At 40.2% G+C, this 17,042-nt stretch overlaps 1 protein-coding gene and 1 pseudogene across 1 annotated transcript; one reads left to right on the top strand and one right to left on the bottom strand.

Moving 5' to 3' along the window:
• Positions 1-5,910: 5,910 nt before the first annotated feature.
• Positions 5,911-6,264, bottom strand: LOC107633239 (uncharacterized). The gene has a single exon (XM_016336881.1). The coding sequence runs from the start codon at positions 6,262-6,264 to the stop codon at positions 5,911-5,913; it is 354 nt and encodes a 117-aa protein (XP_016192367.1).
• Positions 6,265-10,395: 4,131 nt separating this feature from the next.
• Positions 10,396-17,042, top strand: part of LOC107633241 (uncharacterized) — a 29,783-nt pseudogene continuing 23,136 nt past the window's right edge.

The following is a 17,042-nucleotide window of genomic DNA, read 5'->3' as shown; positions in this document are numbered from 1 at the left end:
AATCAGATGCAAGAAGGTAAAAGCATGCAGAAACAGGCATGAGAAGCATAGCTCAAGCATCAAGTAATAAATGTGCCAAATTAAAGAGCACTTGTAATGATGACAATTGTGAATGATAATCCTAAATACATATGGATTGCAAGTGTTGTGAAAAAGAGGCATTCAAGTAATAGAGGAGAAGAAAATAGGATTCAAAATACCATAAAAGCTTTTTCACAAACACTTGGTGTGCAAGTGAAAATAGGAATGAAAATAATATAATCCAAATGTACGTGAGAGCCAAATTAATATGTCAATTGTCAATTCACTCCAGATAGTATCCACAAGCATTAGTATAATAAGGTAATACCCAAATAAAATTCCAAAACCAACATAAGAATGCATGAAAAAGAAAAGAATGAAAAGGAAACCATAAATAACTAAGCATGAAAGAGAAAAATTTTAGAAGAAAGAAAAGTAATTAAATGCAATAATTGAAAGAAGAATGAAGGAAGAAAAGAAAAGAACCTGATGTGGATGATGAAAGAGGGAAGAAGAAAGTAGTAAAAAGTAGGAAGAAATAAAGAAGAAAGAAGGGCGAAGAAAGAAGAAAGAATGATAATAAAAAGATAATTAGGATTCGGGGAAGGAAGATTTGAAGTCAGGCGGCATACTGGTTTAAGTGTGCGTCGCATGCGACGCGTACGCATACGGCACGCGTACGCGTGGGTCGCGCTAATTTCAAGTGACGCGTACACGTCTGGGATGTGTACGCGTGATGTTGGTTGTGCGAATGGCGCGAAGGCAGCCCTGCGCACGCACATCTCTCTGTTCAGCTACGCACGAGAGCCAAAACTGTATGTGACGCGTACGCATCAGGGCCGCGTACGCGTGGATGGCCATTTTAGGAAAAATGACGCGCACGCGTCAGGGACGCGTATGCGTGATAGGGCTTGTGCTCCCAGCACAGTTCCAGCCCCATACCATCATAACTTTCTGGCCAAACACCTTTTACGCCGATTTTACATGGTCACGCGTGCGTGTCAGGGATGCTTATGCGTGATGGGCTAAAAGTGCAAGCGACACGTACGCGTGAGGTACGCGTATGCGTGGTCTTGCTTGTGCGCAAGGCATGCTTCCAGCACCACTCCAGCCCATCTTTCTGTTCACTTTCTTGGTGGTGCGAAGTCACGCATGACGTGTACGTGTCAGCGACACTTGCGCGTCGCACACTTTTTTATGCAGAATGCAGAATGCAGAAATTACGAAGAGTACTGTGAAAAGCTAAATAAAATAAAACTTGGAAAGAAAAGGAACGATCATACCATGGTGGGTTGTCTCCCACCTAGCACTTTGCCTTTACGTCCTTAAGTTGGACGGTCCACAAGCTCAGTCGGCTTCTGTTGGTGGGTCCTCTAAGAGGAAGGCCTCTAGCTCCTTATTGTCCTTCATCTTCTCACCATGATACAGCTTTAAGCGATGACCATTGACCTTGATGAAATTGGAACTTGAACGATGACTTAGATGGAAGACTTCGTATGGCTCTGCCTTCTCTACTTTGTAGGGACCTTCCCATCTGGATCTCAGCTTGCCTTGCATGAGCCTCAGTCTGGAGTTGTAAAGGAGAACTAGCTCCCCAGGTCTGAACTCTCATCTATTGATATGCTTGTCATGCACAGCCTTCACCTTCTCCTTGTATAGTCTAGAGTTGTCATATGCTTCGAGTCGAAGGGTCTCCAGTTCTGCTAGTTACAGCTTTCTTTTAGTGCCAGCCTTCTCAAATCCCATGTTGCATTTCTTTACAGCCCAGAAAGCCTTGTGTTTCACCTCCACTGGGAGGTGACAAGCCTTTCCATAGACCAGGCGGAAGGGACTCATCCCGATGGGTGTCTTGTATGTTGTCCGACAAGCCCAAAGCGCATCAACAAGCCTAGTGCTCCAGTCCTTCCTATGAGGCTTGACTATCTTCTCCAGAATACGCTTTATCTCCCTATTAGACACCTCTGCCTGCCTATTGGTCTAAGGATGGTAAGCTGTTGCTACCTTGTGCACTATGCCATGTTTCTTCAGTAGACTAGTTAATCTCCTGTTACAAAAATGAGTGCCTTGATCACTCACGATTGCTCATGGTGATCCAAAGCGACAGATAATATGATTTCTAACAAAAGAGACAATAGTGTTAGCATCATCAGTATGGGCAGAAATTGCTTCCACCCATTTAGAAACATAATCTACAGCTAACAATATATATAAGAAACCACTAGAGTTTGGAAATGGACCCATGAAGTCAATGCCCCAAACATCAAAAATTTCACAGAACAGCATAAGCTGTTGGGGCATCTCATCCCTCTTGGATATATTCCCAAACCATTGGCATGAAGAGCAAGATTTATAGAAGGCAGTAGCATCCTTAAAAAGAGTGGGCCACCAGAATCCATAGTCCAAATTTTTTCTACCTGTTCTTTGAGGGCCAAAATGTCCACCACTCTCAGAGGAGTGGCAGGCCTCTAAAATGGACTGGAATTCTAATTGAGGTACACATCTTCTAATTATCTGGTCAGCACCATACCTCCATAATATGGGTAATCCCATATATAATATTTGGACTCGTTTTTCAGCTTGTCCCTCTGATACTTAGTAAAATTAGGAGGGAATGTATGACTGACTAGATAATTAGCTATAGGTGCATGCCAAGGAACTACTTCAGATATTGCGTGCAAGCTATCAAATGGAAAAGCATCATTGATAGGAGTGGAGTCACTCTTAATGTGCTCTAGGCGACTCAAGTGGTCCACCACTAAATTTTGGGTACCACTCCTATACTTAATTTCTAAATCAAATTCTTGCAGCAACAATATCCAACGTATTAGCCTTTGTTTGGACTCTTTTTTAGCTAATAAATATTTTAGAGCTGCATGGTCTGAGTACACTACCACCTTAGTACCAAGTAAATAGGCTCGAAATTTATCCAGAGCAAAAATAATAGCCAGAAGCTCTTTTTCAGTGGTAGTGTAGTTAGACTGTGCAGCGTCTAAGGTCTTAGACGCATAAGCAATTATAAAGGGATCCTTACCTTCGTGTGAGCCATGCATGCGCGTCGATGCTCGCTGGTTATCTCCTTAGTTTCTTATGTTTCGTCCATTTTTGCAAGCTTCCTTTCCATCCTCTAAGCCATTCCTGCCCTATAAAGCCTGAAAATACTGAACACACAGATCACGGCATCGAATGGTATAAAGGGGAACTAAAATACACAATTTAAAGGGTTAGGAAGTAAGTTTTCAACCATTGAACAAAATTAGGAAGGAATTGTAAAATCATGGAAATTGTATGAATAAGTGTGCAAAGACTTGATAAAAACCACTCAATTTAGTACAAGATAAACCATAAAATAGTGGTTCATCAAATCCAATGGAGCATTTGAGCTCCTCGATGTCTTGCCCTTGTCTTTGTTGCTCCTCCCTCGTGATTCTCTGATGTTCTCTTATTTCATGGAGGATGGAGGACTGCTCTTGGTGTTCCACATAGTCATAGGGAGGAAAATACATCCCTTGAGGCAGCTCAGGAATTTTTGCTGGAGGCGGCTGCACAGGCTCTTGTTGTGGTGCGTGTGCAGGCTCTCTAGTATGCTCCATCCTTCTTTTCGTGATGGGCTTGTCCTCTTCAATGGGGATATCTTCTTCTATGACAATTCCAGATGAATTGCATAGATGATAGATGAGATGTGGGAATGCTAGCCTCGCTTGGGTGGAGGGCTTTTCTGCCACCTTGTACAATTCTTGAGGTATCACCTCATGTACCTCCACTTCATTCCCAAGCATGATATAGTGAATTATTATTGCTCGGTCTATAGTAACCTCAGATCGGTTACTTGTAAGGATATAGAGCGTTGGATAAACTCCAACCACCCTCTAGCTACAGCCTTGAAGTCAAGCCTTCCTAGTTGGTAAGGCTTGCCTTGCGAATCCCTCCTCCATTGAGCTCCTTCTACAAAAATATCTGTAAGCACTTCGTCCAACCTTTGGTTGGTGTTCACCCTTTTAGTGTAAGAGTGTGGGTCTCCTAGCATTTGTGGTAGTTTGAGCTCCACTCTTACACTTTTCGGGGTGAAATCCAAAAGTCGCTCTCTCACCATGCTGCACCAGTTCTTGGGCTGTGTGTTTACACTAGTATCATACTTTTTGGTGACCCAAGCATTGGCATAAAACTCTTGCACCATTAAGATTCCAATTGCAATGATAGGATTGGTTAGAACTTCCCAATCTCTTCTCCAGATTTCTTGTTGGATCTCCAAGTACTCATCCTTTTTTTTAGACTAAAGGGGACCTTGGGGATCACCCTTTTATGCTTTACCCTATCATAGAAGTGGTCTTGATGAGCCTTGGTGAGGAATCTCTTCAATTTCCAAGGTTCAGAAGTGGAAGTGGTGGCTTTTCCTTTCCTTTTTCTAGAGGATTCTCCGAATTTGGGTGCCATAAGTGTGAATGGAAAGCAAAAAGTGAAGCTTTTTCAACACTAAACTTAAGAACTTTGCTCATCCTCGAGTAAATAATAACAAAAAGAGAAGAAGGGAGTAGAAGAAAGAAGAAATATAAAGGGAGAAGAGAGTGGAAGGAGGCTTCGGCCTTGTATGGGGAAATGGGGAAGAAAGGTGGTGTGTAGAGGGTAAAATGGGAGAGAGATGAGAGTGTATAAGAGGTGTGTGTATGAAGGGGTGTATAAGGGAGTATTTATAGTGGTGGAAAGGTTAGGGTTCGGCTATATGGGTGGGAAAATTGGGTGTTGAAGGTTTGAATTTGAAGTGGGTGGGGTTGGTGGGATTTGAATGATGGGATTTATGAAGGATTTGGGAAGAGTGTGTGTTGGGAAGAGGGAAAGGAGGGTGTGGGTTTTAGGGTTTAGAAAGGAGGAGAAAGAAGGATAGGTGGGATACCCATTGGCTGAGAGGGCTTTCAACTCGAGCTGCCTGCCCCCTTGCCTGACGTTCAATGCCAGGAATGGGCATTGAACGCCCAGATAGGGTCTTAGTTGCTCCTTCAAGGGCATTGAACGCCAGGGTACTCCCTGGCTGGCATTCAACGCCAATGCTTACCCGTTTAAGGGTGTTGAACGTCCAGCCTTGCTCCCTGGCTAGCATTCAATGCTAGGCTTATGTCCTGTAGGGCATTGAACGCCCAGCTTCCTCCTTGTCTGGCATTCAATGCTAGCAAAGAGATCTTCCCTGGGTGTTCTATTTTCATCTCTGAATGTTTCTGTTCTAGGTACTGCACATGATCACACACATTAAAAGCAAAGGAAAACAATGAAGATAAACATTAAAACTTAACTCAAACAAAAATGAACAAAAGGAAATAAAACCATAGGACTCTGCTCATGGTTAGGTTGCCTCCCAACAAGCACTTCTTTACCGTCACTAGCTTGACGGACAGCTCCTTTACGGAGGTGAATAGGGGCTTAGATTTTTGCCCCTTACAGTGAATTTTCTTCCTGTGCTCTCATGGATGAGCTCCATATGTTCTAGAGACAGGATTCTATGCACAATATATGGAATGACTAGATTTGTGGTGAAGATTACTCTCAAGCTAGGTGAGAGATCCTCAGTGGAAATCTTTTTATCCCTCCAGCCTTTAGGTACCTTCTTTTTGGTATCTCCTTCCTTAGCAGATGATGATGGCTCCCCAACACCAAACTTAGTTTTGGTGTCTGGGGGTTCTGTACAGCTCTAGACTGAAAGTGAAGGTTGGAATACTAAGTGTTGTACAATGGTACCTCCTTTAGAGGGAGACTAAGGATTGGGGATCTTGAATAGGATGCAATCCTCCCCTAGGTGCAGAACTAGTTCTCCCTTTTCCACATTTATCAAGGCACTAACAGTGGCTAGAAAAGGCCTTCCTAGGATGATGGATTCATTTCTGTCCTCCCTTATGTCTAAGATCACGAAATTTGCAGGAAGATAAAGTCTTCAACCTTTACCAGGACATCCTCCACCATACCATATGCCCTTTTCAAGGACTTGTCTGCCATCTCCAACGAGATCTTAGCAGGTTGGACCTCTAGAATTCCCAGCCTCTTCATTATAGATAGAGGCATGAGATTGATGCTGGACCCAAAGTCGCATAGTGCCTTCTCAAAGGTGATTGTCCCTATGGTACAGGGAATCAGGAAGCTTTCGGGGTCTGGTAGCTTCTGAGGCAGCTTCTTCTGAACCAAGGTGTTGATCTCCTTGGTCAGCACTAGAGGCTCATTCTCCAATGTCTCTGCATCGGAGGTACTGGCCTTCAGCTTCATGAGGATGGCCAGGAAGCGAGCAATTCACTCTTCTTTGGTCTCTTCTTCCTCATCTGAGGAGGAGTATTTTTCAGGCTCCTCTGATTCTAGAGGGGCGTGCATGAGGATATCCTCATGAGCCCTGATTTCCTTCAGTTCCTCCTTAGGAGGTTCCTCTGTGGGTTCGGCCTTGGCTTCCACAATGAGAACCTTGCACTCTTCCTTTGGATTTATCTCTGTGTTACTAGGAAGTGGGTTGGAGGGGATCTTTGGGATCCTCTTGCTCAGTTGACCAATTTGTACTTCCAAATTCCTGATGGAAGACCTAGTTTCTGTCGTGAAACTGTGAGTGGTCTTAGTGAGATTAGAGACTATGGTGGCCAAGTCAGAGAGGGTCTGCTTGGGTGTCTCCATCTGTTGTTGAGATGATTCGTATGATTTGTTATTAAACCTATTCTGGTTCATTCCATTCTGGTTGTAGTTGAAGCCTTGTTGAGGCCTCTGCTGCTTTTTCCACCCTAAGTTAGGGTGGTTCCTCCATCCCTGATTATATATATTCGAATAGGGATTATTGTTGGAGGGTCTGGATGGTTTTTCCATGTAATTCACCTCCTCCATGGTGGTCCAGGTATTGTTAGTAGCGTCCAACTGATATGCTGTCTCTGGACAGTAAGCATCTAGGCTCTGTGTCCCGCTCAAGTGCTGAGATATCATGTTGATCTGTTGAGACATGAGTTTATTCTGAGCCAAGATAGCGTCTAAGGTGTCTACCTCTAGGACGTCCTTCTTCTGAGTGGCCCCACTGTTTACAGGGTTTCCCTCAGAGGTGTACATGTATTGGTTGTTAGCAACCATGTCTATGAGCTCTTGCGCCTCTTCAGGCGTCTTCTTCCAATGGATTGATCCACTTGCAGTGTGGTCCAATGACATCTTGGACATCTCAGAGAGACCATCATAGAAGATCTCCATCATGGTCCACTCTGAGATCATGTCAGGAGACATCTCCTGATCAGTTGCTTATATCTTTTCCAAGGTTTATAGAGGGATTCACCTTCTTTTTATTTGAAGGTTTGAACTTCCACCCTAAGCTTGCTCAGCTTCTGAGGTGGAAAGAATTTGGTCAAGAATTCATTGACCACCTTCTCCCAGGTATCTAAGCTCTCCTTGGGCTGAGAATCCAGCCATAGCCTAGCTTTGTCTCTGACCGTAAAGGGAAAGAACATAAGCTTGTAAACTTCTGGATCTACTCCATTAGTTTTAACAGTGTCACATATCTGCAAGAAGTCAGATAGGAATTTGTTGGGATCTTCCTGTGGAAGTCCATGAAACTGGCAGTTTTGTTGAACTAGAGTGACCAGTTGAGCTTTTAGCTCAAAGTTATTGGCATTAATGGCAGGAATGGAGATGTTGCGCCCATAGAAGTCAGAATTGGGTATAGTGTAAGATCCAAGGACCTTTCTTGCATCTCCCCCATTATCTAGATTTGCTGCCATTGTTGTTTCTTCAGCTTCTTGCTCAAGAGCTTCTATGAGGTTACCTCTGGCTCTTTGAGCTTGCTGTAGGCGTCTCCTTAGTGTTCTTTCAGGTTCAGGGTCAAGATTAAGGAAGGGTTCATTATCCCTATTCCTACTCATAAAAGTAGAAGAAACCAACCGGAAAACAAGAAAGGAATCTTCTATGTCAGAGTATAGAGGATTCCTTGTGAGAGGGGAGAAAATAGAGGTGTCTGTTATTTGAAAGAATAATTTCAAAAATAGAGAGGGAAGGAGGGATGAAATTTTTGAAAAAGAAGAGAGATAAAGAGGTTAGGATTTTCAAAAAAAAAAAGAAGAGAAAGTAGTTAGGAGGTTTTGAAAAAGAGAAAAGAGAAAGGAAAACAAAAAGAGAATAAGATAAAACAGGTAACTAACTAACTGACAACATTTGAAAATAAAATAAAAGATTTGATTTTGAAAATTTGAAATTTAAAAAGGAAAATTCAAAAGAAGATCTTGAAGTTTAAAAAGTGGAAAGAGAAAGTCAAACAAGGAAAGATAAGATTTGAAAGATTTAAAAAGATTTTGAATTTTAAAATTTTGAAATTTGAATTTTGAAAGTTTTAAATTTTTGAAATTTGAAATTTGAATTTTAAATTTTGAATTTTAAATTTTAAAACTTTGAATTTTGAAAGTTGAATTTGAAACAAGATAAGATGACAAAATTTGAAATTCAAAGAAAAGGAAAAAGATATAATAAAGATTTGAAATTTGAATTTTAATTTTTGAATTTTGAATTTTAAAATTTTAAAATTTGAATTTAAAACAAGATGAGATAAGATTCTTTGAAATTCAAAGAAAGATAAAAAGATAAGATAAAGATTTGAAAAAGATTAATAAGATAAGCAAGATAAATTTTAAATTTTGAAAAGATAAGCAAAAAGATAACTAATTAGGACATCAAACTTAAAATTTTTGAAATCACAAGATAAGATTTTCGAAAAATTGAAAGGAAAAACACAAAAAGATACCAAACTTAAAAATTTTAAGATCAAATTAAACAATTTTAAAAAATTTGGAAGGAAGAACACAACAAGACACCAAAATTAAAAAATTTTAAATCAAACAAAGAAAAACACCAAGAACAATTCGAACAAAAGAAAGAACAATCAAGAACAAATTTTTCAAAAACTTAAGGAAAGAAAAACCAAGAAGACACCAAACTTAAAGATTGACACAAGACTCAAACAAAAGAAAAAGTTTTTGAAAAATTTTTTTGAAAAAGAAACAAGAAAGTTCGAAAATTTTAATAAGAAACCAAAACACAAGAAACACAAACAAAAAGAAAAACAGTAAAAAGTACCTGATCTAAGAAATAAGACAACCGTTAGTTTGTCAATCTCAAACAATCCCCAGCAACGGCGCCAAAAACTTGGTGCGCAAAATTTAGAACTCCACACAACTTAACCGACAAGTGCATTGGGTCATCCAAGTAATACCTCAGGTGAGTGAGGGTCGATCCCACGAGAATTTTCGGACTGAGCAAGCAGTGGTTATCCTATAGATCTTAGTTAGACGAATAGAAAGTTGATTGGTTATTGTTGAATGTGCGTAAATAAAACAAGAAAGCAATAAAGAAATAGCCAAGAAACAACAGTGAGAGGAAGATTAAGGCTTTGGAGATGCTTTATCTTTCCGGATCAACTTTTCTTACTTTCTGTTCCAACAATGGATAATTCATTCCATGGCAAGTTGTAAGTGATTGACGCCACGTCAATGGTCATTAATCTCCTCTGATCCACATCAAACACAATGTCAATGGTCATTCAATCTGAACTATAAGACCCAAAACCTTTGAAAAAAGGATATCATTAGCTAATTTCAAATTCAGTGTTTCTGTAGCTTTAATTTCAGAAATTTTTCTATTAAAGAAATTTAAAGCAAGTTTTGATTTATTGAATTTGAAATAAATTGAGATTATTATCCAATCTTATATTATTGGATTATTTTCTATATTCAAATTATAAAGTTGGTAGTTGTGAAATAATAAGGATTTCTATATGATTTGGATTAAATAATTAATATTTTAAATATTAATACTGCTATTTTGAAAAATAGAAAAATCAATATATTATTTCTAATTTTTAGATTTGGGCATTTATTAAAAATATTTTGTGAAATTGATAAGCAAATAGTATTTTCTATATATAATTAGTGTTGGATTTAATTTGGGTTTCAATTATTATATTATTCCCAATTTTATGTGAAATCACCATACGGTCCCTAACCCTAATTTTTTAAAATGAAACCCTAACCCTGAAACCCTAACCCGTGACCCAGTTACATTCTCCTCCAACCCAGCGGCAGCAACACAAATGCTCCCCCCTTTCCTCAAACCAAAACACATAGCAGCTCCAGCCTCTCTCTTCACCCTCTTCCCTGCGCATCCCACACCCATTGATAGTGGAAGGGAAACTTGGCACCGCCAAACAGAGAAGGAAGGGAGAGGGAAGAGTTGCTCACACCGTCACTTGCTGCTGCTACCTAATCCGCGTTGCCATTGTCGTCCCGTCCACAGAGCCATGAATCACGCCTTTGTCACCGAGAGGAGGAGGGAGGAGACGCGATGCTGGAGGAGCTGCCCAGTAACTGTTGCATCGTGCAGCCACTACGGCCCATGCCGCCTTCGTCGTCGCAAGGGGAATGCCAGCGCCGCCAGTGTCGCAGTCGCGTGTGGATGCATTGCCGTGCTCAGTCGCCATCTCATCCTGCCATGCCGTCACTACAGAGCCGCCGATCCACCGTCAGAGAGAGAGAGACTGACGGAAGGTTGAGGCGCATGGAGGGGGCCGAAGCCGACACTGTCACCACCGCGTGTGGAGTCGCCGTCGCCGTGCCATCGAGAAGGCTGTCCAGCCACACAGAGTAAGAGGGAGAGAAAGCACGGGAACAGAGAGAGAGGGGAGATCTGCACCCGCCACCGCCACTCTTGCCGACGCAGGTGTCGTTACTGGAGAAGGGAGCCGCCAGGGATGGTTCTGTGACTTCCGGGATCACCGCCGGAGCTCCGGGCTGAGCTTCTGCCACTTGAGACCCTGCTACCGTCGCTGGAAAAGTTTGCCGGAAAGGGTTTTAATTGAGGTTTCTGCCTTTTTGGATTTCGAGAAGGTTTTAATGCTGCGTGATTTTTATAGTTAATCCACCGGAGCTTCTAGCCGCCGCTGGAGCTGTTGCTGGGCCTGTTCGAAATCGCAGCTGCTTCGTTTCGCTAGTTCAGTAAGTATGTTTTGAAAAACCTCGCGTTAGTATTCTGTTGTGTTCGGTTAATGAATATGAGTTTTGATAACGTGGGGTCGAGTCCTGTTTATTGTATGTTGCGATTAGTGATGCTATGGTTATTGCGAACATGACTGGGAGCTAAGGTTTTGGTTGCCATCAGTTCGGGTTGAGGCGGAAAGGACTCTGTGAGACGTTTGGGTTATGGAATTGTGTTTTGAGGTAGGGGCGCTTTCCAAAAACTATATTCTATATATATTGGAATTATTACATATGGATACTGAAGTGAGAAAATGTGTATTTGGTGATTGTATCGGCCTTATGTATGGTTTGATTTGTCTTGATTGTTGTGTGGTTTTGTGAAACGAAATGCTTTTGAAGTTGATTCTTTTAAAGCTTTGAGATTGAGTTTAATCCATTGGGAATTGATTTGGGTTGAGTTGATTTTCTTGAGAATGTGAAAATAGAATACACTCTTGAATCCAGCCTGGTTTGCTTTAAATGATCTGGTTTGATAAATGACTATTGTTGAACCGTTTCTTTAAAGCTTTAGAAATGAGTTTATTCGGCTGATAACGATTTGATTTTTGAAACGGTTCCTTGAAATATGGAATTGAGATGACTGTTGGATTTGGCTTGCCTTGAACTGATTTTGGATTTTGGGCTGTTGAAAAGGATTTTGGAACGGTTTAGTTGGGACCTGAACCGGGTGGCAAAGTCCAAGTTTTAGGGGAGGTGCTGCCAAAATTTCAATAAAATCCGAGTCTTTATTGAAATGTTGTCTGGAAAATGATGAGTTAAAGACTTCTACTATATTATTTGAATTATCGAGAAAAGGATGATTCATGCTTTCGAAATGAATTAGTAAAGAGGAAATTGTGATTTAGTCTTGCTTCTTAAGAAAGGCATTGTATCTCTTTCAGGAGAAAGTTATTTAGATGAAACTTGTGTTTTAAAGCTGTTTGAATGTGAAAAGGGTTTATGCCTTTGAATTTGACTTGGGGGTTTCAATTAAAGAAGTTTCAATGACTTTGAAAGAACCTAAATGTCTATTGAGAAGTTTCATTTTGAAATGTTTTGAGAAAGGTTTTAAGTACTGTTTGAATTCTGAATTTTTGCAAGACTAAAACAATTTTGAATAGTTGAAACGCTTTAGAATTTATCATGGGGGTTAAAGCTGGTTTTGCCTAAGTAAGGGAAACAGCTTTAAAAGAAGTAAATGATTACGTGACTCGGTTTGGCTTAGATCCTATTTTGTTACTCAAATCAGGAAGCCAACGTTTTAATGATTTTAAGTGAATTTGAGGAAATGAGTTATGTTAATCTCCTCTAAAGACTTGGGACTCTGCCAAGGAACTTTTGTTATGAAATCCCATTGTTGAATGGATGATTGTGAATGTTTCAAAATAAATCTTTTACTTACCATGGTTATGGAAGTTTGGAAAGAGGATGCCGAGAGTGTCATTGTTTTCAAAGGGGAATTTACCTTTAGTAAAAGTGGTTTATGAGCCTGAGATGATTTGAGAAATGAGATCTTTAAATCCAAGGCTGAAAAGAGTTAAAACTTGATTTCAAAGTGAAATGAATTGAGAAAAATGATTTATGGCTTAAATGCCGATTTTATGAATTTAATGATTTTGAATGGTGGAAGTGCTGTTTTATTATGGGCCGGAATGGTTGTGTATGATTATGAATATTAGCTGGTTCTGAATTGAACCGTGAGCCGGATTGGTTGTGTATGATTATCAATATTTGCTGGTTCTGGATTGAACCGTGAGCCGGATGGCTGAGATGGATGTTGATCCATGGCTGAGAATGAATGCATATATGCTAAGATATTGATAATTATGATTTTGCACTTCCACTATCTGAGATATGAGTTTCCCTGGGTAGTAGCAGTGGCTAGCCACCACGTGCTCCAGGTTGAGACTTGATACTCTGCTGACCCTATGTCGTAAGGGTGGCCGGGCACTGTGAAATCCCCAGATGAGCTCGCCCCCGTGAATATTCACCAGTGAGGGTGATGGATATGGATCATGATTATGATCACGATTATATTGAGTATAACTCGAGTTGGGATGCACGACAGAGGGACAGTCCAATGGTTAGCTACCAGGACTTGTCGGGTGGGCTTTATAACCGACAGATGATATCATCAGCCACTAGGATAGGCGTGCATCATATGCATCTATGTGACATTGTTTGGGTGTGCATATTGTATTTGGTTTGCCTTTGTGACTACTTGTGATTAACTGCTTATTGTTCTACTTGCAATAACTGTTTGTTTGTGCTTGCATCTTCCTATTTGTGTTTGCTGCTGAACCTATGTTGGACTGTGGTGATTGGTTGTCGGTTGGATTTGTTTGGGCCTAGGGCCGTGGTTGAAATGAGATGAACCGATGGTTGATTTCGGTTTTGTGTTTCCGGTTTGGAATAAAATATGAAAGGCTATTTTGGTTCCGCATAGATAAACCGTTTTGAAAAGCTTTTGAGTTTTTGAGAATTGAACGGTTCTTCTTTCAGAAAAGATTTTTAGACTCTACTTTTATTGTAAACCGTTGTTTTTGAAAAGGAGACATAAGACGGTTATTAATCACTAGTACGGTTTATCTTCACGTATCCTATTACAGTAATTCCCAAAAACCCTCTACTGAGAACCCTTTCGAGGATGATGTTCTCACCCCCCTACATTTTTCCCCTTTCAGGACATGGGCGCAGAAGTCACGAGAAGTTTATTTAGTTGTTGTTGAGATGCTCTGTATTGTTTTAGTTATGGTTTATTGAACCCTTGCCATTATCTTGATATATTCTGTAAGAAGGATAGGAATTGTATTGGTTAATGCTTGTAAAGTTATTTATATATATTTATGTATATATATGGATGTACTCTTTATGAGTTGTTGTAAGTTGTATGGTATTTATGGATGTACGTTATCGAATGAAAGTATTTTTGGGAGCGGTATTATGGTTTAAAGTTTTAAACAGGCTCATATTTTAGTATTAAATAGTATAAGTGTCGTCGTAATATCTGAGCTATCAGAGTCGCGCAGCCGGAAGCGTGAGCTTTGGTAGTTAGGGTATTACATTATGGTATCAGAGTAGTCCTTCCTGTAGAGCCTGAGGAATGGACCGACTATGCTTCAGTTGCATACTCTGAGTATTTGTCATGTAATAGGTCTTGTCGAATGACGAGAATTAGAGCTTTATGCACATGACGATCTATTGATTAACACCATTAGTCTTGCATTGCATAATTCTTGGTAGTAAGTTTGGCTGGCTTAATACTAGTGAATTATGTATATGAAAGCACTGATGGGTTATCATAAATGATATACGAGTTTTGAGTAAAGCGAATCGCGGGTTTTGGTAACGTTGGAGACTATTTGTCGAGGCTATTCAGTTGTTTCTTGAATTCTGTTCGAGTCGACCTGTTCTTTCATGTCTTAATTTGAAGTTCTTGTTTGCTAATCCTTTTGAAAAGTAGTTTGATTTTTGGTGCACGAAATTGTGATCTCAGGCAACGGTGCCAAAAACTCTGTACGCACGTCTTAATAAATTGTTTTTCATTCACAACTTCGATACAACTAACCAGCAAGTGCACTGGGTCGTCCAAGTAATAAAACCTTACGTGAGTAAGGGTCGATCCCACGGAGATTGTTGGTATGAAGCAAGCTATGGTCATCTTGTAAATCTCAGTCAGGCGGATAATAATTGATTATGGAGTTTTCAAAAATAAATAATAAATAGACAGAAAATAAAAATAGAAATACTTATGTATATCATTGGTGAGAATTTCAGATAAAGGTATAGAGATGCTTTCGTCCCTCTGAACTTCTGCTTTCCTGTTGTCTTCATCCAATCAGTCCTACTCCTTTCTATGGCTGGCTTTATGTAAGGACATCACCATTGTCAATGGCTACTTTTCATCCTCTCTGTGAAAATGATCCGATGCGCTGTCACTGCATGGCTAATCATCTGGAGACATCACCGTGGTCAATGGCTGCATCCTATCCTCTTGTGAAAATAGTCCAAATGCTCTGTCACAGCACGGCTAATCATCTGAGGTTCTCGATCATACTAGAATAGGATTCACCCTCCTTTTGCGTCTGCCACTACGCCCAGCACTCGCGAGTTTGAAGTTCGTCACAGTCATTCAATCCCAGAATCCTACTCGGAATACCACAGACAAGGTTTAGACTTTCCGGATTCTCATGAATGCCGCCATCAATCTAGCTTACACCACGAAGATTCTGATTAAGAGATCCAAGAGATAATCATTCAATCTAAGGTGGAACGAAAGTGGTTGTCAGGCATGCGTTCATGGGGGAATGATGATGATTGTCACGTTCATCACATTCATATTGAAGCACGAATGAATATCTTAGAAGCGGAATAAGTTGAATTGAATAGAAAAATAGTAGTACTTTGCATTAATTCATGAAGAACAGCAGAGCTCCACACCTTAATCTATGGAGTGTAGAAACTCTACCGTTAAAAAATACATAAGTGAAAGGTTCAGGCATGGCCGAATGGCCAGCCCCCATGATCTAAGAACTAGACGTCCCAAGATGTCTAATACAATAGTAAAATGTCCTATTTATACTAAACTAGTTACTAGGGTTTACAGAATTAAGTTTAAATGCAGAAATCCACTTCCAGGGCCCACTTTGGTGTGTGCTTGGGCTGAGCTTTAGCTTTCCACGTGAAGAGGCTCCTTTTGGAGTTGAACGCCAAGTTGTAATGTGTTTTTGGCGTTCAACTCTGGTTCGTGACGTGTTTCTAGCGTTTAACTCCAGACTGCAGCATAGAACTGGCGTTCAACGCCCTTTTGCGTCATCTAAACTCGATCAAAGTATGGACTATTATATATTGCTGGAAAGCCCTGGATGTCTACTTTCCAACGCAATTGGTAGCGCACCATTTTGAGTTCTGTAGCTCCAGAAAATCCACTTTGAGTGCAGGGAGGTCAGAATCCAACAGCATCAGCAGTCCTTCTTCAATCTCTGAATCTGATTTTTGCTCAAGTCCCTCAATTTCAGCCAGAAAATACCTGAAATCACAGAAAAACACACAAACTCATAGTAAAGTCCAGAAATGTGAATTTAACATAAAAACTAATAAAAACATCCCTAAAAGTAACTAGATCCTACTAAAAACATACTAAAAACAATGCCAAAAAGCGTATAAATTATCCGCTCATCACAACACCAAACTTAAATTGTTGCTTGTCCCCAAGCAACTGAAAATCAAATAGGATAAAAAGAAGAGAATATACTATAAATTCCAAACTATCAATGAAACATAGCTCCAATCAGATGAGCGGGACTTGTAGCTTTTTGCCTCTTGAATAGTTTTGGCATCTCACTTTATCCATTGAGGTTCAGAATGATTGGAATCTATGAGAACTCAGAGTTCAGATAGTGTTATTGATTCTCCTAGTTCAGTATGTTGATTCTTGAACACAGCTACTTTATGAGTCTTGGCCGTGGCCCTAAGCACTTTGTTTTCCAGTATTACCACCGGATACATAAATGCCACAGACACATAACTGGGTGAACCTTTTCAGATTGTGACTCAGCTTTGCTAAAGTCCCCAATTAGAGGTGTCCATGGTTCCTAAGCACACTCTTCTTTTGCTTTGGACCTTGACTTTAACCGCTCAGTCTCAAGCTTTCACTTAACACCTTCACGCCACAAGCACATGGTTAGGGACAGCTTGATTTAGCCGCTTAGGCCAGGATTTTATTCCTTTAGGCCCTCCTATCCACTGATGCTCAAAGCCTTTGGATCCTTTTTATTTACCCTTGCCTTTTGGTTTTAAGGGTTATTGGCTTTTTGCTCTTGCCTCTTGGTTTTAAGAGCTTTTGGCTTTTTCTGCTTGCTTTTTCTCTCTTTTTTTTTCGCTATCTTTTTTTTTTCTAATTTTTTTTGTAAGCTTTATTCTTTGCTGCATTTTCTTGCTTCAAGAATCATTTTTATGATTTTTCAGATTATAAAATAACATGTCTCCTTGTCATCATTCTTTTAAGAGCCAACATATTTAACATTC

The sequence above is a fragment of the Arachis ipaensis genome, chromosome B3 (genome assembly GCF_059453495.1).
Source record: "Arachis ipaensis isolate K30076 ecotype BB chromosome B3, ASM5945349v1, whole genome shotgun sequence".
NCBI lineage: Eukaryota > Viridiplantae > Streptophyta > Magnoliopsida > Fabales > Fabaceae > Arachis > Arachis ipaensis.
The sequence above is the reverse complement of the archived record's forward strand: the minus strand, read 5'-3'. Positions and strand labels throughout refer to the sequence as shown.

Coding starts and splice junctions, on each gene's coding strand:
- LOC107633239 (XM_016336881.1), bottom strand. CDS start 6,264: ATGAAGCTGAAGGCCAGTACCTCCGATGCAGAGACATTGGAGAATGAG.